The following is a 27,255-nucleotide window of genomic DNA, read 5'->3' on the forward strand; positions in this document are numbered from 1 at the left end:
ACAAACTATAAATATTTCAAAATAGTAGAAAGCCAACATGTCGTGATCACTCTTTTTCTCGATTTTATAATCATTATTGCTCCCTCCGGATAAAAAAATTTGTCCACTTAGCATTTTTTTCCTTGGGTAAAAAAGAATATCCATTTATCAAATTAAGAAAGAATTAACCTTATTTTTCTATATTTGACCTTATTAAGTGTTATGTGATTAAAACTCAATACCTATTTAATTAGGGACAATTTAGTCAAATTATCTATTTTTGGCTAAGAGTTAGTATATTTTTAAGGGGTGCAAATGACTAAGCGAAAACTCTTTTTTAGCCGGAGGGAGTGTTAATCAAGTGAAACTTTCAAAAACAAATAAAGAAAAATTTAGACAAATATTTGTATAATTAAGACTACAATATTTAGAGCCCGTTTGGCGATAAGAATTATTCACTTTATTCCGGATTTTTTTCCCACTTTTTTCCGAAATCAGCGTTTGGCCATAAAAATTCCAATACAACTTGAAGCTGCATTCTAGAATTCCAAAAATAAGAAAAACTTATTTTTTAAAAAATTTCACTTTTTTCACAACCAAAACAATTACATTTCAACAAAAAATATAATTTCAAAAACTATAGGCAAACACAACTCCAACTCCAAAATTAAAAAAAAAAAGTGTTTTTTTTTTTTTGGTTTCTATGGCCAAAAGCCTATTTAATTAGTAGTGTGCGAAAATTTAAAAAGATAGAAGAAATAATAAATTTTAACCGTTTAAATTTGACTCAACCGGTCTTTTCCAATAGTATAGTAATAATAAAAAAGAAAAAAAACTAAGGAAGAAAAAGTTGGACTATTCCTTGGAAAAAGGGGAAGTCCCTACAACTTTTCTAAGCTGTAAATAAACTGCTCTCTCTTACAAGTAAAATATACAGATACATACAGAGAAAGAAAGAGGAAATCTAAGCAGCAAAAAAAAATGGCGAAATCGAGTGCTGATGACGAGGAATTGAGGAGAGCTTGTGAAGAAAGCACTAAACAGAAGATCTTTATGTCTATCAGAGTTGCTAAAAGCCGTGGGATCTGGGCTAAAACTGGCAAATTAGGTCGTACTCATACAGCTAAACCTCGTGTTATCGCCATTTCAAGTACGTACATCTCGTGTTATTACTCCAGATTTAGTTACTAATTTTTAATTTTAAATGTACAGTTTATTTAGTAACAATGAAATGTGTTAGAATTGAACAGAAAATTTACTCGGTTGATTTATGTAAAGTAAAGCTTTCTGTGATCTGTTTAGGTCGTAGTCACACGTAAATCTATGTTATTTCTCCAGATTTAGTTAACTTCTAAGTTTAAATTGACAGTTTATTTAGTATGATGTTGAAATGTGTTAGAATTGAACGTTATAGTTATTGAAACTTACTCGGTCGATTTTATGTAAAGTAAAGCTGGATGATTCTGTTGTTTATACTCGTATTTTTTTTTGATAATTGTTGTTTATACTTGTATTATTGAGTGATATGTTTCAATTTGATGAAATTAAGTTTGTTGAGTTGCTTCAAGAGCGAGAAATGAGCTCAAAATTAGGTTGTAGTCACGCTGCTAAACCTAGAGTTATCACTATTTCCAGTACGTAATCTATGCTAATTGTCCAGATTTAGTGAACTTCATTTAGTAGTAATGAAATGTGTTAGAATTGAACGGAATGGATACGGAAACTTGCTCGGTTGATTCTGTTGTTTATACTTGTATTACTGCGTGATCTGTTTCAATTTGATGAAATTGATTTTGGTCAGTTGCTTCAAGAGCGAGAAATGAGCTCAAAATTAGGTTGTAGTCACGCTGCTAAACCTAGAGTACATATTCTCTGTTATTATTCCTGATTTCCAGTATGTAAATCGATTTTATGTTATTCTCTGTTTCGATTTGATGAGATTTAGTTAACTATCTAAGTTTAAATTGACACGTTTATTTAGATTTATAATGTTGAAATGTGTTTAGAATTGAACGTTATTGATATAGAAACTTACTCGGTCTATTTATGTTAATTCTGTTGTTTATACTTGTATTATTTAGTTAACTGTTTCAGTTTGATGAAATTAAGTTTGTTCAGTTGCTTCAATGATTGATTTAAAATGAGCTCAAAATTAATACTGCGTGATAGTTTCACACTGCTAAACCTAGAGTTATCGCCATTTCCAGTACGTTAACTATGTTATTTTGTCCAGATTTAGTTAAACTTCTAAGTTTAAATGAACAGTTTGTTTAGTAACAATGAAATGTGTTAGAGTTGAACAGACTTACTCAGTTGGTTTATGTAAAGCAAAGCTCTGCATGATCTGTTTAGGTAGTAGTCACACGACTAAACCTAGAGTCATCACTATTTCCAGTACTTAATCTGTGTTATTTGTCCAGATTTAGTTAAACTTCTAAGTTTAAATTGAGAGATTGTTTAGTAATAATGAAATGTGTTAGAATTGAAACGGAAATGGATATGGAAACTTACTCGGATGATTTATGATTGGTTTACTCGGTTCTGTCTTGTATTACTGCATGATCTGTTTCAATTTGATGAAATCGAGTTTGTTTAGTTGCTTCAAGTGCTGGAAATGAGCTCAATAAGACTTCAGCTAGCTCATGTGTATTTCCGGATATTTGATAAAAATGGAATGATACATAGAGGGATATTTCCGCTAAACCCAGAGTTATCACCATTTCCAGTACGTAATCTATGTTGAACTCTAATGACAGCGGAACTACCGCTCAGAAGACACCAGCGTCACCGTTAGTAAGGGAGTGAACAACAACAATGCTACTAATCGGGACTCTAGTTTATATAGACAGTTTATTTAGTACTAATGAAATTTGTTAGAATAGAAACAGAATGGATGTGGAAAGTTACTCGGTTGATTTATGATTGATTTATTCTGTCATTTGTGCTATGTATTACTGCATGATCTGTTTGAATTTGATGAAAATCAAGTTTGTTCAGTTGCTTCAAGTGCTAAAAATGAGCTCAATAAGACCTTAGAGCTAGCTCGGGTATCTTTAGGGATATCTAATAAAATTGGAACTATATAGAGTAGATTTGAAACGTACAGCTCGAGGAGCCATTTCCAGCACGTAATCTGTGTTATTCTCTAGATTTAGTTAACTTCTAAGTTTAGAATAGACAGTTTATTTAGTAATTATGAAATCGAGTGCTGATGACGAGGAGTTGAGGAGAGCTTGTGAAGCGGCTTTAGAAAGCACTAAACAGAAGATCGTTATGTCTATCAGAGTCGCTAAGAGCCGTGGGATCTGGGCCAAAACTGGCAAATTAGGTCGGAGTCACATTGCCAAACCTAGAGTTATAGCCATTTCCAGTACGTTATCACTCTTATTTGTCCAGATTTAGTTAACTTCAATAGACAGTTATTACTTAGTAGTTAGTATAATGAAATGTGTTAGAATTGCACGGAATGGATATGGAAACTATACTCATTTGATGAAATCAAGTTTATTGAGTTGCTTCAAGAGCTAGACTAAGTTGCTCGGACTCGGGTGTGGGTATCCGATACGGGTACATCCGAGTGTCGGATTCAGCAAAATCTAAATTATAAGATTCGGGGGTGCGGATCCGAGTATGGATACAGGTGATGGGATTCGGCTAAGAAAATTCAAATTTTTTAAAAGTAGAGCTATAAATGTTAAGAGATATTCTATGAAAAACTTACATGTATATTCTTTGAAACACGAAGCAGCAAAAATGAGACAAAAGTACTACTATAATATTGAAGGTATGTCATTTCCCTTATCTTAAATCTGTTTTATCTTTAATTTTGAGAAATCAAAATCTCAATCCAAAATTTGTCGATGGACTTCGGTCAAAGTATCTGGACTTGGTTGACCGTATCCCGGATGTATCCCTCTCCCGACCTGTGTCGAGACGGGATCGGCACCAAAAACGGAGAGTCCGCGTAACATAGGAGCTAAAAATGAGCTTAATAAGACCTTAGCTAGCTTAGGTCTCTTTAGGATGTTTGATAAAATTGGAACGATAGAAAAGATCTGTAAGGCATTCCCTCCGTCCCAAATTAGTTGTTATGTTTTGCTTTACCGGGAGTCAATTTGACTATTCTTTGAAGTTAAATTGGATTAGAATAACTTAATATTTAGAATAACCCAGAGTTATCGCCATTTCCAGTCCATAATCTGTGTTAGTGCCCAGATTTAGTTAACTTCTAGTTTTAAATGGACAGTTGAAATGTGTTAGAATTGAACGGAATGGACATGGAAACTTGCTCGGTTGATTTATGATTGATTTATGTAAAGTAATGCTTGGCGATTATGTTGTTTTTACTTGTTTTACTGTGTGATCTGAAATCAAGTTTGTTGAGTTGCTTCAAGTGCTATAAATGAGCTCAAATTAGGTTGTAGTCATGCTAAACCTAGAGTTATCACCATTTCCAGTACGTAATCTATGCTAATTGTCCATATTTAGTGAACTTCATTTAATAGTAATGAAATGTGTTAGAATTGAACGGAATGGATCTGGAAACTTAATCAGTTGTTTTAGGCAAAGTAAAGTTGAGTGATTCTTTTGTTTATACTTGTATTACTGTGTGATCTGTTTCAATTTGATGAAATCAAGTTTGTTCAGTCGCTTTAGCTGTATCTGATAGAATTGGAACGGTATAGAGAAGATTTGTTAAGTATTGCTCGAGGATGAGATATCCAGAGTTATCTCCATTTCCATTACATAATCTGTGTTATTCTCCAGATTTAGTTAACTTCTAAGTTTAGAATAGACAGTTTATTTAGTAATTATGAAATCGAGTGTCAATGACGAGGAATTAAGGAGAGCTTGTGAGGCAGCTTTAGAAAGCACTAAACAGAAGATTGTTATGTCCATCAGTCGCCAAGAGCCGTGGGATCTGGGCTAAAACTGGAAAATTTGGTCGTAGTCACACAGCTAAACCCAGAGTTATCGCCATTTCCAGTACGTTATCTATGCTATCTCCAGATTTAGTTAACTTCTAAGCTTATAGAGACAGTTTATTTCATAATATTGAAATTTATTAGAATTGAGCTGAACGGATATGCAAAACTTGCTTGGTAAAAATTTACACTGGATTCTGTTGTTTCTACTATGTATTACTACGTGATCTGTTTCAATTTGATGGAGTCAAGTTTGTTCAGTTGGTTCAAGAGCCAAAAATGAGCTGGGTAAGACCTTAGCTAGGTCAGGTCACGTTAGGGATACGTGATAAAATTGGATGATACAGAAAAGATTTGAAAGGTACTGCTCAAGGATGTGATGTGTAAGAATTGAACGGAATGGATAGTTGACTTGCTAGGTTGATTTATGTAAAGAAAAGCTGTGTGATTCTGGTGTTTCTACTTGTATTACTTCGTGATCTGTTTCAAGTTGATGAAATCTAGTTTGTTGAGTTGCTTCAACAGCTAGAAATGAGCTCAATAAGACCTCTGCTAGCTTAGGTCTATTTCCGGATATTTGATAAAATTGGAATAATACAAAGAAGAATATTTCCGCTAAACCCAGAGTTATCACCATTTCAAGTACGTAATCTCTCTTATATGTCCTGATTTAGTTAACTTCTAGTTTTATAATGAAATGTTTTAGAATTGCACGGAATGGATATGGAAACTTATTCGGTTGATTTATGTAAAGTAAAGCTCGGCGATTCCGTTGTTTATACTTGTATTACTGTGTGATCTGTTTCAATTTGATGAAATTGAGTTTGTTGAGTTTAGCCTTCAAGAGCTAGAAATGGCTAAATAAGACCTTAACTGGATTTACTTAACTTCTAGTTTTATAGACAGTTTATTTAATAATAATACTGAAATTTGATAAAATTGGAACGATACAGAGAAGGATATTTCCGCTAAACCCAGAGTTATCATCATTTCCAGTACGTAATCTATGTTATTTGTTCAGATTTAGTTAACTTCTAAGTTTAGAATAGATAATTTATTTAGTAGTAATAAAATGCGTTAGAATTGAACTGAATGGATATGAAACTTACTCGGTTGATTTATAATATATTTATGTAAAGTAAATCGCCATTTCCAATACGTAATCTATGTTATTGTCTAGATTTAGTTAACTTCTAAGTTTAAATCGACAGTTTATTTAGTAATATTGAAACGTGTTAGAGTAGAAACGGATGGATATGGAAACTTACTCGGTTGATTTATGACTGATTTATGTATGGTAAAGCTGGATGATTCCATTGATTATACTTGTATTACTGCGTGATCTGTTTCAAGTTGATGAAATCTAGTTTATGGAGTTGCTTCAAGAGATAGAAATGAGCTCAATAAGACTTTAGCTAGCTCAGCTCTTCATAGGAGTATCTGGTAAAATTGGACAGTGTAGAGAAGATTTGTATGCTACTGCTCAAGAATGAGATGTGCGAAGACCTTAGCTAGCTTAGAAGCTGGATGTTTTAGTTGTGGCTAGCTGTTTTCGAGGAAGGAGAAGAGTAACCATGAAGTCGCGGATTAGGCAACTATTTGGCTTTTGGGTTGGAGGGTTTGGGCGGTTGGGTTTTCCATATAAGAAAAGGGGGAAAAACAGAAAGGAAAAGACTAAATGCTGTTATATGGGCTGGCTGTACATCAACAAGAGACTGTAGCTGAAACATGGACTCCTCAAGGATGGAACACTCAGTTTAGGAGGAATTTTAATGACTGGGAAATTGACACACAGACTGAATTCTTTAAAAAGTTGGAAGATTTCAAAGGCACTCATGATGGAGTAGATAAACTAGAATACAACATACAAACTTTTGAACCAAGGTAATCAACAGGTGCAACACTGGCCTTGGAAGCATATATGGAAAGTGAAAATACCATACAAAGTAGCTTGTTTCACTTGGTTGTTGGCAAGGGAAGCTGTTTTGACTCAGGAAAATCTTAAAAAGAGGAAGTTCTCTGTGTGTTCCAGATGCTATCTATGTGGTGAAGAGACTGAAACAGTAAGCCATCTATTTTTACAATGCAAGATAACAGATCAGCTTTGGAGGATTTTTGTAAACCTTAGGGGCTTGTCTTGGGTAATGCCAAACAAGATTACTCAAGTATTATAGAGCTGGGAGGAGGCAGGAGTAGTAGCTGCAGACAGAGATAGATGGAGGATTGTTCCAGCCTGCATCTGGTGGACAATAGGTATTTTGAGGACAGCAGCAATGAAGTACAAAAGATTAAACTGAATTGCATTAGACTTTTTTGTTTCTGGTGTAAGCAGATTTATCCAGAAGATACTGAGTCCATTATAGATATTCTAGGATCTTGTTAGAATGTTGGATCAGTGTTTTCCTTTTGCCTGATGTAAATATGGTTTTCAGCACAACCTATGTGCTGGTTTAGTCTATAGATACAACTGTTGCCTTCTCAAAAAAAAAAAAAAAAAAAAAAGACTAAATGCTGTTAATAGTAGTTTGTTCTGCTGAAAAGATTGAGCAAAGGCTGTGCACAAAGTGTCATTCATGGAAGTAAACAAAGTTCACTCTGCTAGAGTAAGCATAACTAACGATGCCAATATGAGCCTATACAAGCTGTTGTCTTTGTGCAAGTTGCATGAATGCGACTGTTAGTCTGTCATAGGAGCTGGCCATTTTCCATGGTTCTGTATTCTTATGCAACCTTCTAGGGTTGTCTTGCATATGATTCCCAACACGTTCATGGATATAAAAAGGAAATTTCAGCATCCTTTATGTTGTTGTTTCTCACTTTTGTTGTGTATTTTGTACAATTAAATTCTGCCTTTTAACCGAAAGAAGGCTTTGTATAATTGCTGTTGTAGGATTTATTTGGTTGTCTGCCAATTTTTAGTATTTTGTTTCACTTTTTCCCCGGTGATGTTATCCTGAGCTCTTTATAGTATGCTTCACTGAGGTGTATGATAGAGAGACTTTTGTCATGATTTTGTTGACTGTTTTAAGTAGTGTAAGACATGGTGGTGGTGATTTGAGTTAGTGCGCTGAAAAACCTTAATGATGTATTTGTCTGGAATTGTTATGGTTGGGGAGGAATGAGCGAGAGGTAGCAGGTTTCGGTTGAATAGTCGAGGTGCGCAAGTTGGCCCGAAGACCCCTCTTATTTTAAAAAAAAAAAAAAAAAAAGAACTGTTGAGGGAGAAATGAGTAGTTAGTAAGGTTATTGTCATTAATGGAACCATGCCATGATTGGGAGATAAAATGGAACAATCAGTGGAGTGGAAGCCCAAAAAGAAAAGAGTAGGAAGAATTGGGTATCCAAATATCTTCATGAGTTGGACGAAAGGAGGAACTGTATCTCTTTCACATTCTGCCTGGCCATTCCAAACAAGCTGAAGGAAATGATCAGTATCCAACTAAGGGAATTAAGAGTGAAGTGTTATTGTTTATTTATTTACTCTTTTCGGATAAGAGATTGCTGCCATGTGACCAGGAGGTCACGGGTTCGAGCCGTGGAAACAGCCTCTTGCATAAATGCAGGGTGAGGCTGCGTACAATCGACCCTTGTGGTCTGGCCCTTCCCCGGACCCCGCGCATAGCAGGAGCTTAGTGCAGTGGGCTGCCCTTTTTACCCTTTTCGGATAAGAGGTTGTTGTTGATGAAAGTCGAGCTTATTTTTGACACACACTTTCAAATGTCTCAAGTAACAGTCATGTTTTTGAGAGAGAAGCTCTACCTTCACCCAAGATTTTTGTTAGGGAAAAGTGTTCAAAAACACTCTAACTTTGGCGAAATTGCATAACACACTCCAACTGCGGGGAGTCTATGAATTGCCAGTCCTATGACCCCCCCCGGACTATTTTTTTGTGTATTATTGAGGGTATTATTGGTGGCGTGGAGAGGGACTCACTTTTTTGTCCACGTCACCCAATAATACCCTCAATAATACACAAAAAAATACCCAGGATTTTGGAGTGTGTTTTGAATACTTCTCCCTATTTGTTAATATTGTCAGATAAGTCCTCTAATGATTGTGCCATTTTAACAGATAACGTTTACCTCACAAAATGGAATGGGGTTGTATGTACTTTCAGTCTTTCCTTGTCTTTTTAAATTGTCGATCTGAGTTGGTCATTCTGGTTGTTCCCTCTATCATGATGCGTGGTTTCTGCAGCAAAAGCAAAAGGTCAACGGACTAAAGCTTTTCTCCATGTGTTAAAATATTCCACTGGAGGAGTTCTTGAGGTAAATACTTCTGATATATTCTATTTAACTATTTTTTCCTTTTGTTCAAACACGAATCTTAGAACTTATAACCAGATAATGTAGTGTAGTTGTCCATCCACGTGAATATGCTCTGAATTCATTATGGGTTATCAAAAGTACAAAAATTGAAGCTATGACTTCATTCTGTTGAAAATAATCAAATATAGCCACAGAATTGAACATGACAGTTTCTTTTCTCAACCTTTATTTTTTTCTTTTTTTCTTTTTAGTCAACCTAAATAATGTGCATAATGAAGCTATAATGATATATAAAACTGGTTAGAAGTATTTATGTTTATTAAATTGTCCTAGATATAGCCAATCTTATAGAAGGCAAAACTGAAGCATAACCAATGTGCTTGGAGGCAGCCAGGGTTGAACATTACTCCTGATGTTTTGCTTTCAGGCAATCAGTTCTCTTACTTGTTTTATCTTTGAAGTTACTACTAATTGGGAGATGGTAACTCCGTCTTGTTAAGAATAGTTGCCCTAATTTGAAGCGAATGATTTGCTGAATTTTCCCTTCCGTCTCGTTTTGCTCCTTCCCCCCACCCCTTTCTTTACTGTAAACATATATAATTATTTTCAAGAAATTTTGAGTAGTAGCTACTTGGCACCTTGAGCAATTTTCTTGCTGAACATTGTTTGAGCACCTTGCCTTGTGCTTTCGCATTTTAACACATTGGAAAGAACCAAATTAGATCTTCCAAAATCAACATATTGGACTAGTGATTATCATTTAAAGCAAATCGGGTCGAAATGTCATGTTTTCGCTAACAATAGTGTTATGCTTGCACATGTAGCCTGCAAAATTGTACAAGCTTAAGCATCTGTCGAAGGTGGAGGTTGTAACTAATGATCCAAGTGGATGTACATTTATGCTGGTAATATCATTGAAGAACTATGTTGTCCTTAGTCCAATAATAAAGATATTTGGAACTAATTCGGGAGGAATTTTTCATGTAGGGCTTTGATAATCTCAGAAGTCAAAGTGTCGCTCCACCTCAGTGGACAATGCGTAATGTGGATGATAGGTTTGTTTCAAAATTTTATGTCTATTCATCTGAATTCTTAACATGATTTCTTTTCCGTTGCTGATGGACTTTTTCCTTGATTGTTGTAGGAACCGCGTATTGCTTTGTATTCTAAGCATCTGTAAAGATGTTTTGGGTCGTCTCCCCAAGGTCGTCGGCATTGATGTGGTGGAGATGGCTCTTTGGGCAAAGGTGCATATAATAGTTCTGCAATTTTGAACATCTTAACAGCACATCTGTAGGCCCCTCTCCGGAAAGTTGACGTGCTTCATTCTGTTTCTTATTCAAGATGAATATCTTCTGTGCCCATGAATTTGTTTGTCATTCCTGTTATCTTATAAAATTTGCTATTGTACTCTCTTGTTGTTGAGGTCAGTAACCTATGCTGGTAAAGCTGTCAGTAACCTATAGTGGTAGAGCTGCCAGTAAGATATATTGGTAAAACTACTAATCTTGCTTCTCATGTCGTGCATCAGATGTTGTGTGAATCTTAAAAGGGTGATTTCAAATATGCCTAACAAAAACGAAATGGTTGGTAAAGTTTTAAATGGTTGCTAAATCATGTCACCTTGACTGGCGCAGTGCCACTTGTGCGGTGCCCCCTAAAGTTCCAAATTTTAAGTTTTTACCCATTAATGTTATCTCCTGATTTTTTGATTTAGGATAGACATGTAACAAAATTCCTAACTGTGTAAGTGTACTGATCTTTCCTGTTCTCTTTTTAAATATGCACATTTACTTTCTATTACCTGAAGATGGACACACTATTAGCAACACATAATGATAAAGCAAATAGTCATCAGAATTAAATTGTTCACCTACATTTCCTTTTCTTTATTTAGATTTTCTTCAAAAAGGATATGGTCTTTTTTTTTTTTTTTTTTTTGTGTGTGTGTGTGTGGAGAAAGCAATAATTTTATTAATGTGGCTAACAAATACAAGTTGTATACCAAATTCTTTTCAATTAATATGGGAACAGTCACATATATAAGTTATACATATAACAAAAAGTAGAGAATCTACAAAAGCTGTGGTTCTCTACAAAAGACACCGATCATCCATTATAAAAGGGACCTCATGGTTGCACCAAAAATAAGAAGCTGTCCTCAAAGGCCTTCGAAGAGCATAGCTTTTCAGGAAAAAAGAAAAAAGGCCTCTGAAGAGCATATTTATACACACTGCTTATATCCACAGTGAACACATGCTTTCGTTGATTTGAAAAACATATTTGTTCACAACTAGTTGCTTTTATATGTTTCTTTAGAGGGTATATGAATATAGACCCCCAACCCAATAGGAACTAAAATGAAATTTTGTGCTTGATGAGTTTTATGCAATTCTAATCTAGATAAGTCTGTTGTAGGAAAATACTCCAACATTTACCAAACAACATACTAATCTTCAAGATGGGCCTGTCAGTGCTGCTGTGGAAGAACGTGAGATGAAAGTAACTGTTGAAAGGGAACTTGTGTCTCAGGCAGAGGAAGAAGACATGGAGGCTCTTTTAGGCACGTATGTGACCTCTTTTCTCTCTTGTTTTGACATTTAATCCAGTGTTGTCAAAGGCGCGCTTAAGCCCTGAAGCGAGGCTCAAAACATGTTGAGCGCTTCATCTCCTTTTATGTGTGCTTTAGTGTCATCATCAAGGCTCTAAGACATACTTTTCCTTGCCAATGAGCCTCTCTTGAAGACATGACACTAGATAATTGATATTTCTATGAATGTTTTTACAACGTGAGCCTCTCTTGAAGACATGACACTAGATAATTGATATTTCACTTTATCGTAATGTTTTTACAATTTCTTTGTCCGTATATTTGTTATTCATGCTTATTATTAATAGTCTTGGACTAAACATATATATATTTGTAGATTTGCACCATTGGGCCTTTTTTCATTAAAGCCCAAACTTTATTTGCGCTTTGTGCTTAAAGCCCCAGGCTGACCTTAGAGCTATTGTGCGCTTTTCGCTTTTGACACTGATTTAATTATCTCGGCTTTGGCTCAAAATGTTCGCTGCTTATGTCTGTATTAACAAGCCATCCCTTGGCACAATTTTTTTGATGACAAAGCCATCCCTTTGGCACAATTGTGAGAGCAATTGCATAATAATGGCTAGTATGTCTCCTGCAGTAATAATTAGGTGCTTTAGGAGTGTTAACAACTGTAAGAAAGACCTATTTCACGTGGACTCGTGTATAAGCAGTGTTTTTGAGAGCGAAAAGCATAAAAAAGAACGTTTCTGAGGCTTAAGTGATAATCTAGAAGCTAAGGGGTGCCTCTTCAATTGAAGCGTGCAACTTGAAGAAAATACAAATTTCTTCGTTAAAAAAAAAAAAAAAAACACTTAAACCAAATCCAGATATTACATATAACTGGAAAACTTCAATTGACATTATTGATTTAGTATCCATTAGATAATGATGACTATGTTAATCCCTACTAGAATTCAACAACAGTACTCCCTCTGTTCCAATTTGTGTGTCTTACTTTCCCTTATTAATAAAAAAATTATGTGTCTTATTTTCCTTTTTAATATGTCTAACAAAGAATGCCACTTCCTATATTTAGTAATTCCTTAATTCAAACATTCCACATGGCATGTATAGGACCACAAGATTCAAAGGGCATTTTGGTATATTATATACATCTTTAGTTTAAGACCACAAGATTTAAAAGTCTTATTTACTTAACCTCCATGCCCAGTCAAACTAAGACACAAAATGAAACAGAGGTAGTGGGGCAGCCTGGTGCACAAAGCATCCCGCGTTAGCAGGGTCCGGGGAAGGGCCACACCCTAAGGGGTATGGTGTAGATAGCCAACCCTAATGCAGACATTAGTGGCTGCATCCTCGGCTCGAACCCGTGACCTATAGGTCACTCGGAGACAGCTCTACCGGCTTATAGTTTCTCGCTTAATTGTTGTGGCAACTGTACTGATAATTAGTTTCAATCAAGTTAATTTACCGAGCAATTAGCTTAAAGCAAGAGTTGGATAGTAGAAAAGAGGCAAAAAAACACCAAGAAGCAAAAAGATCCTTGACAACAAAAGAGAACAGAAGTGAGAAGTAAAAAATATCATAGGAGGAGGTAGCAAAAGGAGACACACACGTGAAAAATAAATAGTCTCTGTGAAGAACAAAAATGAAAAGAAAAAGAATAAGAAAGAAGCAATTAAATAAAAAATGGAGAGATAGAAGTAACAAAAGAAGAATCGCTATAGACATTGTTTCACAATCAAAGCTATTCCCCAACTACAAAATCTTTCATATTATCATACATTGCCCCAAAAAAAAAAAAAAAGGAGGAAGGGTCGGTAGTCTCGCTACAAAGCGGAGATGCAAAAGAAGTCAAAGAGAACATTAATATGTCCCCATAGAGGAATCCACTTATTCTTCTCTTTTCTCATCATTCAAGATCAAGTCAATAATTAGTAGCTTTACCCTTGGATCACTTTGTTCCTCACAGTCTAAAGTGTGTGCTTTTTTAAAGTCGAGTCGCTTATCTATTTGCATAACTGTGTTGGAAACACAACATTTTGTATTCGAAGATTATGATGACTGATGAGACATGTTTGATCAAGTAGATGGGCTGTGGCCTAGTGGTCAATGAAGTGGGTCGAGAACCCTGAGGTGTTAGGTTCAAATCCTAGCAGAGGCCAAAAGCATTGGGTGATCTCTTCCCATCTGCCCTAACCTTGGTGGACAGAATTATCCGGTACCTGTGTTGGTGAGAGGTAACTGGTACCGGTGGAATAGTCGAAGTGTGTGTAAATTGGGACGGACACCACTGTTATAAAGGATTTTGCAACTTCAGATGCCCCAGGAAGGACAGAGGGTCCATAATCATGGTACAAAAAGGCTGCAGGTTGTTAAGATGGTTGAAGGGTGAAATACTGTATGCCATAATTAAAAAGGTTGATTGCAAACTACACAATTAAATTCTGTCATGTAAGCAAGTTGCTGATCCAAATCCCTCCCAATGCTTTTGTGTTGTCCATGCAGTAGGGAATGACGATTCATCTATAATTAATATTAGGGGTGTCTCTTCATCTTTATGCTTGGGTAGGGTGTTTCCAACCTTTTAGATATCTAATGTAATGCCAAGTCTGATCCCTAAACTGGGACCGAAGACACTGACAGTTCATTGAAAACCCGTGTTGGTTATTTGTGTCAGACAACACCACGCAGTAGGTAGCAGCAGTGATAGACCTTATATTTTTTTTTCCTTTCTCTTGTTAGCTGTTCTCTAGTTCGAGCTTTCCTAGTTAATTTAGTTGTAGTTCTTCGTTTCAAAATCCCTGATTTATCCGGGTAACATTTTGGTTCCTTGTCCTCATTTTGTTTTTCCGACTTCCTACAGTTATGTAATGGGTATTGGTGAAGCTGAGGCCTTCTCAGAGCGGTTAAAGCGAGAGGTTCAAGCGTTGGAAGCTGCGAATGTGCATGCCATTTTGGAGAATGAGCCATTAATTGATGAGGTGATCAGTCAATATTTTGGTAAAAGAGTTCCTAGTATTTTGATACCTGTGTCAGAGGAGCTTTTCGTTTTATTTTCTTCCAGGAGCTGCTGCTGTTGTCGCTTTTGTAACTACCGATAGACTTATACTTGAATAGGCTATGCAGCTCTTGCATTGTCAAACTTTTTTTCTACCAAGTGTAGTTAACAGCAACCTTAGTGTTGTTCGCTGTCCCCTTTTATTCAGCTTTTCTTCCAAATCCTCCAATTTTCTATATGTATGTTCTTAGATATATGCTCAACACTTAATTTGTTGCCTTCTCAGATTAGGGGAGAATCCCATGTTTTCCATGTAGGAGCAATATCTTTTTGCCTCTGAAATATTTGTCCTGCAGGTATTGCAGGGGCTTGACGCAGCCACCAGCTGTGTTGAAGATATGGATGAATGGTTGAGCATCTTCAACTTAAAGCTAAGACACATGAGAGAAGACATTGAATCAGTAGGACTCTCGGCATTTCACTTCTGTAGTTTATTATCTTGTATTAGCAGCAAGGAGATAAGTTTTTCTTTTCTTAGTCCACTGGTTTGTATATGTATTTCTACTATAATATGATCTGCCTATGTTTGCTCTTAACTTGTGAATCTCTTGAATGTGAAAATTAATTTTGTGTCATAGGCCTTAGTGCATCTATCTGATATATAATTTTGTAGTTTTTTGGCCCACGGAATGACCAATGGATAAACCTAGATAATATCATTTCCTTCCTGACTTGAACCAAGTTTGGTTATTTAGGAGTCTGATCTTTCTGTATATATCGTCCCAGGGAAAAAGGATGGTAATTCTATGTTAGCATGGTTCTAGTTGCTGTAAGACTGAGTTTGCTACATTACATTTACATATTCAGATATGTAATTGCATTAGAATGTTGACAGTCTATTAATTGAATGTATGACCTCCTTTGCTAGTGCTGATTCTTTCTCTATGCAGATAGAGAGCCGCAACAACAAGCTAGAAATGCAATCAGTAAACAACAAAGCATTGATTGAGGAACTTGATAAGCTTCTTGAGAGATTGCGTATACCCTCTGAGGTCTCTCTCTCACACACTCCGTGCTTGATACCCTTATATAAACTAGTGTTTTTATTTTGTCCTTCTTGTTTTGTAGTATGCAGCATCTTTAACAGGTGGTTCATTTGATGAAGCAAGAATGCTTCAAAACATTGAGGCTTGTGAATGGTTAACTAATGCTTTACGTGGTCTTGAGGCTCCTAATTTGGACCCTAGCTATGGAAACATGAGAGCTGTATGTCCACTTGCTCATTTCTTGCTTTCTGATTCTTCTAGTTATTTCTTTTTCAGTGTTGCGCTTCATCATATAGGGTAGAAAAGGTTAATATAGATAGGAATACATATTAAAGCATAGGACAATTTACGGCCTGATAAAGTCTTCGAAAACTGTTGTTTCCCAGGTGGTTGGGGAAATAAGAAATGGTTGAATTATTGCAAATACATGGTATTTGTAAATTGTATAATGTGACATGACTGGCCTTGATGAACCTTGGTTAGTTCTTATTGATAATTTTCTTGTTGGTTATATGGGGCTTATGATCTATTACCATAAATAGATGGGAAGTATGGAAATCGTATCGTTACATTTTATATGCTTGTTTGCCAATTGAAGTGAAACCAAGTTGTCCTGCCTTTCGGATAAACTATTTCACATAGGCCGTGGATGTTTTCTCTAATTTGCTTAAAAGTTTGCACTCTCTTTTACTTGTGAAAATGTTCTTGAATATCTTGTAGGTAAAGGAGAAACGAGCAGAGCTTGACAAGTTGAAAACGACGTTTGTTCGAAGAGCATCTGAATTCTTGAGAAACTATTTTACCAGTTTGGTGGATTTTATGATAAATGATAAGAGTTACTTTTCTCAGGTATTCTTCTGCTGTAACTTTTACTTTTTACTTAATTGTCATCTTTCTTTTGTAAGTAGTTACTGTAGACAACTGATAACATGAATTAAACAGCGTGGACAATTGAAGAGGCCTGACCATGCTGATCTTAGATACAAGTGCAGGACATATGCTCGTCTTTTGCAGCATTTGAAGGTCAGACTGATTCAATTGCTTCGTTAACTTGCTACTGTTTATTCGATAGTTTCTGATGTCTTTTTCGCTGTCCTTTATTTACAGAGTCTTGACAAGAATTGCTTGGGCTCTTTAAGAAAAGCTTATTGTACATCCCTTAATTTGCTCTTGCGCCGCGAGGTCAGAAAGTTATTGATATCACTTCAATTATCTTTCCATGTCTTTCGATAAGTACTTTTACTTCGTTCTTTTTGCTGAGTAGGTTGCTTAGATCCGCTTATATGTTCACTACAGCATTTGTGCACTTCAAAACTATTTGAAGATCCGTTTTCTTCATCCAGTGTTGTCAGCCCTGAAGCGAGGCTCGAAACACGTTGAGCAATTCGCCTCGCTTAATGTGCGCTTTAGTGTCGTCGTCAAGATTCTAAGACTTCCTTGCCAATAAGTGTTTCCTGAAGAGGCGACACTAAGCAATTACAATGTTTCACTTTATTGTTATTTTTTTTCCAATTTCTTTGTCCATATATTTGTTATTCATGCTTTTTTTTTTTTTTTTGATGAAGTAAATAAATTGCATTAGAAAGGCATCAAGAAGATGCAGAGTTACAAAACATCTAACTGTTAGCTTCAGGACATGACTACATGAAGCTCAAACTAAGCAAAAACCTGTAGAAACAGTCAAAATGTGCCACCAAGACCACTGCTAAGTCAGGGTTAGGGAGCTAACAAAATCAAAAAAGTTATCAAAGCTGTTTACAGGGGAATGAAAATGCCAACTAAACAAAGTAGACATCCAGCCTTTAGAATACTTGTAGGAGTTGAAATTCCATCAAAACATCTGCTGTTCCTTTCCTTCCATATACACCAAAATATTGCTGCATTCTTCAGATCCTTTTGATGGTTTCGCCAACTCTCCAAAATATCCAACTTTCATAGGCATCTTTGATGGAGTGGGGCATGACCCATTGAATGCCAAACAGATAGAAAAATAAGTGCCAAAGGGAAGCTATTACAGGACAATGCAGAAAGAGGTGGTTGACAGATTCATTATTCTGTAGGTTAAAGAGGCAGCAGTTAACATGGATGATGCCTCTTTTTCTGACATTGTCTTGTGTCAGGCATTTTCCATGGAGTGCTGTCCAAGTGAAGCAACTAACTTTTAAGGGCTGTCTGGTCTTCCTAACATGTTTCCAAGGCCAAGCTTCAAGAATTCCATTATGAGAGCATCCCTGTGTGTAGCATTCTTTCAGTGTACATTCAATCCCCCATGCTATTCATACTTTTAGTTATTAGTCTCGATCTAAACGTATATATTTGTATTTTTTCTCCATTGTGCCTTTTCTCATTAAAGCCCAAGCTTTATTTGCGCTTGCCGCTTAAACCCCCAACGGACCTTAGAGCTTTTTTGCGCTTTTCGCTTCTGATAACACTGTCTTCATCTCAAACCTTCAGTTTCCCTTGCATCAAAGAGTTGCCAAGTGAACCTACTTTTGAACAAGTTTAATCTACTCATAACCTACGCTCACAGCTAGACAGTTCCCGGGCTAAATTCTAAAAGAGACGCAGACTTCTTTCTTAAAAGTGAGAAACCGAAGTGTAGGCTGTTCACTGTAAGCAATAACAAGCTGTATAAAAAGTAAAGTAGCAGCAGTAGGAAACCAGACGAGAAGGAAAAAAGAAAGATGGGAAGAGAGGAAATCCAAATTCCAACACTTCTCAAGGGATAAACACAAAGCTACTCAAAGATATTAATTGATAATTTGACTCGGAATAGTTACCTATCAAAAAAAAAAAAAAAATTTGACTCGGAATATTTAGTACACATACAAACGGGATGAGTAAGGAAAAATGAATTAGGACTCTGGGAGATTAATTTTGGAGAAAAAGAATTACTTCGCTTACAAATAACGTGGAGCCCTCGTGTAGAAGACTTCGACCAAGTGTACTTGATGAAGAAGATTTCAGCACTTGGGAATTCAAGACAGTTGGACTATAGTCCTCTTGAAAGGTCCTGAAATTAACTGAAACTAGCTGATTTCTGAAATACTTAGACTTATAAACACACTTAAAAAAGATATATCAATTAACAGCTGCTTTCTCACTCAAAAGAGACATAGCTCAAAAGCTACTAAGGACATTTCTTGGTGGACCAACCGATGTTCGTGCATGTTCTGGGGTAGTAATCCTCACACCAGACAAGCTGGCCCAGACACTACCGCCATTTAAAAAAAATTCTTCACATTGGGCAGCCAGAACTGAGAGTCTGCATCCTGCTAGCAGTTTTCTTCTTCAGCTGCCAAGGAGCAAAAATCAAGGGTGGAACAGGGTTAACTGTCTAAGAGTGACCTAAATTGTAAAGATTTGAAAAACATCTTTGTATTATGCATTGATGGTTGTCTATTTTATTTTTTTCATTTGTGTCTCAACTCTGGAAGCCCCTGATACCTGTCTCCTAGAAATTTCAATTAACCTATAAGAAAAAACTGAATAATATTCCCCGCTCTATTTATTAAAAAATGTACTCCCACTCGGACACAGTTTAAAAATATTACAATTGTCAATTTTTGAACATTTCAAGTTTAAAGTAATGGTTCCTTAAGTGTGCCATACTTTGCAGGCTCGTGAGTTCGCGAATGAGCTCCGTGCCAGTACAAAGGCGTCAAGAAATCCAACTGTATGGCTTGAAGGTTCGATGGGTTCGAATCAAAGTGTGAATAGTGCAGACACTTCAACAGTTTCAGATGCTTATGCTAAAATGCTGACAATATTTATTCCTCTTCTTGTGGATGAGGTGCTGTTCTACTTTCTTCTTTGTCTGGAATATATTAATATAATTGGTTAATGTTGCTCTTCATAAAAACTAATTGGTAATGTTGCTTTCACTCCCAATATCAAGTTTTTTTGTTTCTTTTTCCTAAATGCAGAGTTCTTTCTTTGCTCACTTCATGTGCTTTGAAGTTCCTGCACTCGTTCCACCAGGAGGTCTTGCTAATGGCAATAAAAGTGCTCATGATGAGGATGATGTAGATTATGATGATTTGGGCATTATGGATATTGATGAGAATGACAACAAAGCTGGTACTTCTTTGTCCTTGTTCCTTCTCTTGCCTAGCCTGATTTTTGGTCAATCAAGGACTATGTTTTTATTATCTTGCAGGTAAAAAAACTGGTGAGCTAGAGGCACTGAATGAATCACTTCATGATTTACTTGATGGAATACAAGTAATTATACATTTCATCCTTACAATAGCCTTGTTGGTTGATAGTAATAATAACACGCTGCATACAATAGACCCTTGTGGTCCAGCCCTTCCCCGGACCCCGTGAATAGAGGGAGCTTAGTGCACCGGGCTGCGCTTTTAATAACAATAATATGTTATCTTGGAATGAAAATATGGCCCTGCGGAGTTTCGGTTAACTTCTGTTAGTATCAGATTGAGATGCTGAATTAAAACACAGATTTTAGTCGTAGGTATGTATTTTAATTTGGTGATTCTTCTGCTGTGATCTGTGTGTTATCTACATATTCAGTGTTCACACATTCATGCTTGATTCTTTCCCCGGTAGAATGTGTACTTATCAACAAAATCCCTGCTATAGCCGTACTCACCCTGATAGAGTTCAAACTTTTAGTCAGTCAGAACAAGAAAATTGGTTTTGCATCGTCCACCAGACAGAAACATTTCTTTTCTGTAATCAAAATGCCTTACTACCTTCTGTTATGTACAAATTGGCGGACATTTACTATGCACCACCGTCTCTTGTTGTGTTCTGTAGAACCAGCCCTTGATAAACCGAGTTATTGCTTTCTGGACATATTTTATTTGTCCTTGTCATGAGGAGCTAGTGCTCGATGTTTTCCAGCAAGTTTTACCTATTCTTCATGGTGCTTATAGCTTAGTTTACTCTATTAGTATTTTTTCCTCTTTTGTGTCATCAATTTTCTTTGTAGGTTCGGAGTTTGATTGTCTCAATATCCTGGTTCTTAATGGGCGTAGTTGTTAGTTGGATGGTTTCAGATTCTGTTCGAAACATCTGACAAAACTCTCTTTTTTTTAAACGTGTTTTAGGAAGACTTCTATGCGGTGGTGGATTGGGCATACAAGATTGATCCTTTGCGCTGCATATCAATGCATGGAATAACTGAACGTTATATTTCAGGTCAGAAGGCTGATGCTGCAGGATTTGTGCGCATCTTGCTTGATGACTTGGAATCTAGAATTTCAATGCAGTTCAGTCGGGTAAGCTCTTGTTGTAATATATGCTTTTGGAACTCATAAGTATTGATGTTCACTCTCTTTTCTGTTTGCTTCCGTTGCAGTTTGTCGATGAAGCATGTCATCAAATTGAAAGAAATGAGCGAAATGTTCGACAGTTGGGAGTCTTGTCATATATACCAAGGTGGACAGAGTCTCATATGTCCTTACTTTTGTATACTTTGTGTTAGCTGTGGGAACAGGTTTCCTGTCAAATAGGTAGCTAAATGGTTCGACTTGGTGGCATCTGAATAGTGCTTGACATACTTGAGCATGTAAACTTGGTGTCAAAAGGACACTGTTTAACTAGTGGCATTGCAGTTAATGCTTTTGTCTCTTTTATCTTAGCCTCCTAGTTTATGTGGTCTGATTAGTAGTGCGTATAGACATGCTAGAATATAGGCTCTTATATCATATTTTCTTTACTGGGACTTTCATTAACACTGGCGATGGTAGTATGGGTTTGTTTCTTTGGGGACATTTTTTTTTTCTCCAGTTTGAAAGGAAAACGAGAGATCAATTTCACAATTTTCATACTTTAATTGTTACTACCAAGAAAATTACTACTACTTGAAGAAATCAATTCCTCCAACTTTTTAACATTACAATTTGCTCAGCTATTTTTATTTCTATTATTTGCCGATGATTTTCTTTTCGAGTAAAGTTAGACAGTGCCAGTTTTATATTGGATGTTCCAGCTTGATGTTCATCGACTCAAATTTCAGTTAGTATATCTGACATTTGGACTTTCTTCCTTCCACTTGTGCAGTTTTACACTCTTTCCATCTTTGAATTACCTCTATTATGATTAATTAGCCTTCTATCTTACCTTTTGCTTTGAGCTTCCTCTCACAACTTTTTGATTGAAGTTCATCGATAACTGTTGGGCTGTGAGCTTCCTGTTGCAATTCTACTTCAAAATCAGATTTGCTACTTATTTTGCTTTCAGACTACTGTCAGTTGATCTTTTTGTCTTGAATAATCAATCATATAATTTGGTATTGTAGATTTGCCACGCTTGCAACCCGTATGGAGCAGTACATCCAAGGACAATCAAGAGATTTGGTTGACCAGGCGTACACAAAGTTTGTGAGTGCTTTTATCTCCGACTTTTTACTTAATAAATGAGTGAACAGCTATTAATATGTGAGATCACGACCACTGAAGATTCTATGAGGGCTTAATATGTAGTTGATTGCTTTTGGTTTCCATTTTGTGGTGTTAGTATAGCAGTTGATAATTCTATTATTTACTTTTAAATATTCTATAATAGAAAATCACATGCTAAAGTGGGAATTAGGGGAAAAAGCAAAAAAGAAAACAGGATTGTCAGATAATAATTTTTCCCTTTTGTAATGTTGTGGCGTGGCTATTTTGGAAATTGTTTGGCAGGTCACTACAATGTTCCTTACTTTGGATAAAATTGCTAAAGCAGACCCAAAATATGAAGACATTATGCTTTTAGAAAACTATGCAGCATTTCAGAATAGGTATTGTTCTAATGTTGCATTCAGAACTCTATTACATATTCTATTCCTTCAAATCAGTTTAAGTGCTGATGGGAAGCAATTGTGCAGTCTTTATGACCTGGCTAATATGGTGCCGACATTAGCGAAATTCTATCATGACGCCAGTGAAAATTATGAACAAGCTTGCACACGCCATATCAACGTGATTATCTTCTATGTAAGCTTCCCTATTTCTTGCTTCTTGATTTTTTTAATGTTCTCTTTGCTGCTTTTGTTGTTACTAGTACTTCTTTACGTCCAAGTCTTTCTGATGATATACCTTAAAACCTATACTTCCCCACAGCAATTTGAGCGACTTTTTCAGTTCGTTCGAAGAATCGAGGATTTGATGTACACAATCCCTCCTGAAGAGGTTAGGTTGCTTTTTTTCTTCTTCTATGTTTTCCCTCAGGTTACAGCATTTATTGTCTGCCCTCCACTTAAGGGTATCTTAATTTACGACCAAAAGAAATTTGTTCCATAGTTTGAACTTGCTTGAGGTTTCGATCAACTTTAAATGCAAATGCTGCTTATTTGACTGCATCACTAGATCATCAGGTGCTAACGATATGCCATTTAAAATATTTTAGATTCCATTCCAACTTGGGCTGTCAAAGATGGATCTTAGGAAGGTGGTAAAGTCCAGTTTATCTGGGGTAAGTCTGTCAATTGCCTCCATTAGTCTTCTATTCTTTTAAAATAAAAATGTGTCGCTTAAATGTCTTACATTTCGGGGTCATAAATGTTCAAACTTTGCTTCTACAGGTGGATAAGTCCATCAGTGCAATGTATAAGAGATTGCAGAAGAACTTAACTTCGGAGGAGTTGCTGCCTTCATTATGGGATAAATGCAAGGTATATCTAGCAGACGGGCTGTTGAAATTAATCAGTTGGAAATCTCAATAAGAAATACATTATATTGTGTCTTGTGTGATTCACGTCGCAAAACTGGCCGTATCAGTTAATGTCTTGGTTGCAAGTAGCAAGTGAGATTTTGCCTTACCTGAAAAAAAAATAAAAAATCATCCATCAATGTGTGAATTTGATGCTTGGGGCCTGGGGGTTGGATTTAGTATATTCCTATTAACTTAAAATTTCTGACAAGTTTAGGAGCCAATCCAGTTCCCCTCTGGCCATCGGATTGTCCGAGTTTTCTTGTGAAAGAACTTAGTCCTCACTATATGATGAGACGGACAGTGAGCTGGAGAAGGGATAGAATAGTGCCATTTTTTGCCTAGGCTTGTATTGGTCACTTCCTCAATTGATCTCTATGTTCCTTGATTCTTTTTTCTTATAGCAAATTTACCTACAATATTCATGTTCTTACAGAAGGAATTCTTGGACAAGTACGACAGTTTTGCCCAGCTTGTATCCAAGATTTACCCCAGTGAGAACGTCCCATCTGTATCAGTAATGCGCGATCTCTTGGCAGCCATGTAAAGAAGCTTTTTGCTCTAGTGAATTGTGAGTTCGATTCTAGTTTAGTTGTTCGGTAAATGGGATTGTAGAGTATGTCTTCTGTTGTCAATTTGTTTTCTGTAGAGCATTTGCGTGTATCATCCTTACCAGCTATGTTTTGTAATGTTTATTTTAAGCTACCATGTTAGCTATCCAAGAACTTGTCCAAGTGTAATTGTGAAGAAAGAAATATTTCAAGCCACTACATATAAATTCATCCGTTAGATATTAAAGAAAAGTTTTGATCAATGCTGGACCTGTCGATAGCACACCAATTCTAAATTAGTTGGTGCTTCCCTATTATCTTTTCCTATTCCATTCTGTGCTCAGCAGAGCCGTTATCATTAATCTGGATGCTAAAAATCCAACAATTACAAGAACATGGCACTTGCAGAGTGAATTGAATGTAAATTGGAAATACTAAAATAGTTGAAGAATTAGAACAATGAGGACAATACAGAACCCTTGAGGTTTGATAATAATTAAATAAGTAGCGAATCAAGGCTACCAGATGAGCAGTGTATTTAGTAGTATGGAATTTAGAGTGCAGAACCCTTTGGGTGCTTGCTGAACATGTAAAAATTGTGTGCGCATATTACAACATTGTTTTTATCTTTAATAGTCAAAATGATGTAACTTGGTCCAGATGAAGCCATTGCAACTTCAAAGGTGCCACCACTTTCTAGCCTTGCAGTGTTTGTTCATATTTTCGTTCAGAATTTACTTATAATAATTCTTTGAACGAATTTATTAATTGAGATTGAAAATAGCTTTAACCACTTCAGCTATAAAGTCTCTGGCTAGGATGGTAGCGGTCAAAGCAAGATGCTGTTAAATTTATCACAGGAATTAGTTGTTGCACCAGTGACGTGTGTAAACTTTTACACAAGCAATATTAAATTATTGTGTATATACATATTTTTAAGAAAACAATATGTGTGTATATATTATCGAAATTTTCAATAAAAAGGTGTTGGACAACACCCTTACTGAGTTGCTACAAATGTGGCTCTTGCACTGCATGTCACCAATCAATGGTGAAGCCACATTAATCCTTTTGCTAGAACATCACACTGTGAATATGTAAATATTGTTTATGTATGCATATTGATTGTTACTGAAAAAAATAATGCATATTCATAGTTAGATTTCTAAACACGAGAAACTTCTGCTTCAGTAGCAACTTCAATTACATTTAGAGTCATGCGTTCAACGCCAATTGTAACATTATAAGAATAAAAAAAAAAAAAAAAAAAAAAAACCTGTTCGAATATGGAAAACACTACAGAGTATAGAGCAAACAAATTTGCGTTCAAGTCTCAGAACCACTCACTATTAATGTTTTTTCATATGTATAGCCATAAAAAGAAACAAGTCTAAAGATACGTCTTTCTAACGACTTAAATTTTTAAATAAAATGGTTAAACAATTCGTGTCAAAAAGTAAATTAGTGGGATTATAAATAGGGGCGTGTATGACAAACTGTATGTAGGTTACGTAGATTGGCATGTCATCTTTCACGTAGATTGGAAATGCAATGATTCAATTAATTTCTTTCTTAAAGCAGCTGTCTTTTTTGCAGCTTGTTATGCTTTATTACCTATGTTTCACCATAATACGTAATTGTATGATTCTCCAACTCCTCACGTGGCAGTTTGTATCTGGAGGTTCAGACGTTCAGTGCAACCCCATTTCATCCTACAGTATAACAAAATACTTATGCACATAGTACCATATTTTACACTAGTACTAGTATAAATTATATTCCTTCATTCCATTTTAATTTGTTTGGCACGATCCTCTCATTAGTCCATTCAAAAAAAGAATGACATATTTTATACTTTTTTCGTTCATTTTTACTTGTCACGTTTCGTTTTTCGAAAGTCAAATTACATAGACTTTGACCAACATTTTAAGATGTATTTTTTCATCATATTACTATGAAAAGAATTGCAACTTATAGTATTTTTCGTGATATTCTAACATCTAAATTTTAATTTTAAAATAATGAATTAACCTAATTCAATTTAAATTTGAAGATTAGTCAAATTGACTCTCGAGAAGCAAAACGTGACAAGTAAAAGTGAACGGAGGGAGTATTTTGAAACTTTTATAATCACACAAATGCTAGACAATAGATATGTTTAATATCATAAGTTTAAAAAAAGTTATATCCACTGGTGATGAAAAATGACACCCATATTTGCTTAACTCGCCCATTTTAAATATTGGTTAACTCGTTTTCCGCCCGTTATAAAATGTTCATCAAAGATTAGCTTATCCACTGGCGCTGCATTTTGCACACTTGATACAAGTATCTCAAATGTGATCATTGAGTTCTATTTTTCCTTCTGGAGTCGAAATTGTGGTGAAGTGTGAGTTGCTTTATGTAATAACGTCACCTTATATGCTATCTTTGACTCTTCAAAAATATCGGTAAGGTGGTCTTGATCCTCCAAAACTATTGCAGGATCGCACACTCTGATGCGTCGCATTTTTGAGAGTCCGAAGCAAACAATGGTCTCTTCTTGAGTATCTTTAGTGAGACATATATTAGAACCATCTCATCTATGAGGAATAGTCAAGAAAAAAAAAGTTGAGAAAAGAGATAATGGTCAAAAACATCCAAACTATCGTTTTTTCGCGAGTTTCACACCTTAACAATCAGCTGTTCCATTTATCACCATATATGTATTAAAACACATATCAACTATTAGTTGTTCCCTTTTCCTTGAAAAAGTTATTACAAAGTACATAACTGTTCATTGCACTAAAGAAATAAAAATAAAAAAGCTCATTATATTCCGGCTCTATGTTTCAGTATTCTACGTCCAGCGCGCACGTAGTTGCAAGAAGTAGGGATTAATATGGGTCAACCCAACTTTAGTCCGTATGAAATATGGGTGGGTTGAAATCGAACCGTTTCTTATTAAATCATTTTCAACCCGCGTAGATCCGACCATTTGCCACCACTAATAACCACACATATGTTATGGAATATTTAAAATTATAAATTTTAAAAATCTACTTTTATTTTATTTTATTAAATGTTGGGTTAAGAGAAACTACGAAAAATGCAGTGAAATGGGTGGAGTACTAATTTATTATGATTAAATGGTTAATAGAAGAGAGAGAGAGAGAGAGAGTACACACATAAATTAACCATGATTAACTGTTAAAGATTTTATGTGCAACGAAATGTATATTGATTGAGGGTAAACGTCAAAGTTTTTATTCATCAAGTAATACATGTCGAATGCG

The 27,255-nt window shown here is 35.8% G+C and overlaps 1 protein-coding gene across 2 annotated transcripts; it reads left to right on the top strand.

Annotated features, from left to right (window-relative positions):
• The first annotated feature begins 908 nt into the window (after positions 1-908).
• LOC132041038 (exocyst complex component SEC3A-like) lies at positions 909-24,243 on the top strand. Of its 2 annotated transcripts, none has more exons than XM_059431785.1 (25): positions 909-1,129; positions 9,102-9,172; positions 9,997-10,077; positions 10,160-10,227; positions 10,317-10,419; positions 11,591-11,739; positions 14,590-14,707; positions 15,081-15,185; positions 15,675-15,776; positions 15,853-15,990; positions 16,491-16,619; positions 16,713-16,793; positions 16,878-16,952; positions 19,390-19,563; positions 19,697-19,850; positions 19,930-19,994; positions 20,843-21,013; positions 21,094-21,173; positions 22,036-22,117; positions 22,421-22,518; positions 22,606-22,714; positions 22,841-22,909; positions 23,127-23,192; positions 23,302-23,391; positions 23,866-24,243. In XM_059431785.1, the coding sequence occupies exons 1-25, from the start codon at positions 961-963 to the stop codon at positions 23,974-23,976; spliced, it is 2,658 nt and encodes an 885-aa protein (XP_059287768.1). In that variant the 5' UTR covers positions 909-960; the 3' UTR covers positions 23,977-24,243. The 2 variants fall into 2 exon arrangements, with proteins under 2 accessions (XP_059287768.1, XP_059287767.1); XM_059431784.1 differs by lacking the exon at positions 909-1,129 and adding an exon at positions 3,160-3,349.
• The last annotated feature ends 3,012 nt before the right edge of the window (positions 24,244-27,255 follow it).

This window comes from Lycium ferocissimum, chromosome 12 (genome assembly GCF_029784015.1).
Source record: "Lycium ferocissimum isolate CSIRO_LF1 chromosome 12, AGI_CSIRO_Lferr_CH_V1, whole genome shotgun sequence".
NCBI classification, from domain to species: Eukaryota; Viridiplantae; Streptophyta; class Magnoliopsida; order Solanales; family Solanaceae; genus Lycium; species Lycium ferocissimum.

Coding starts and splice junctions, on each gene's coding strand:
- LOC132041038 (XM_059431784.1), top strand. CDS start 3,175: ATGAAATCGAGTGCTGATGACGAGGAGTTGAGGAGAGCTTGTGAAGCG. Junction 19,995..20,842: donor ATTTACTTGATGGAATACAA/GTAATTATACAT, acceptor AACGTGTTTTAG/GAAGACTTCTATGCGGTGGT. Junction 22,118..22,420: donor ACCAGGCGTACACAAAGTTT/GTGAGTGCTTTT, acceptor ATTGTTTGGCAG/GTCACTACAATGTTCCTTAC.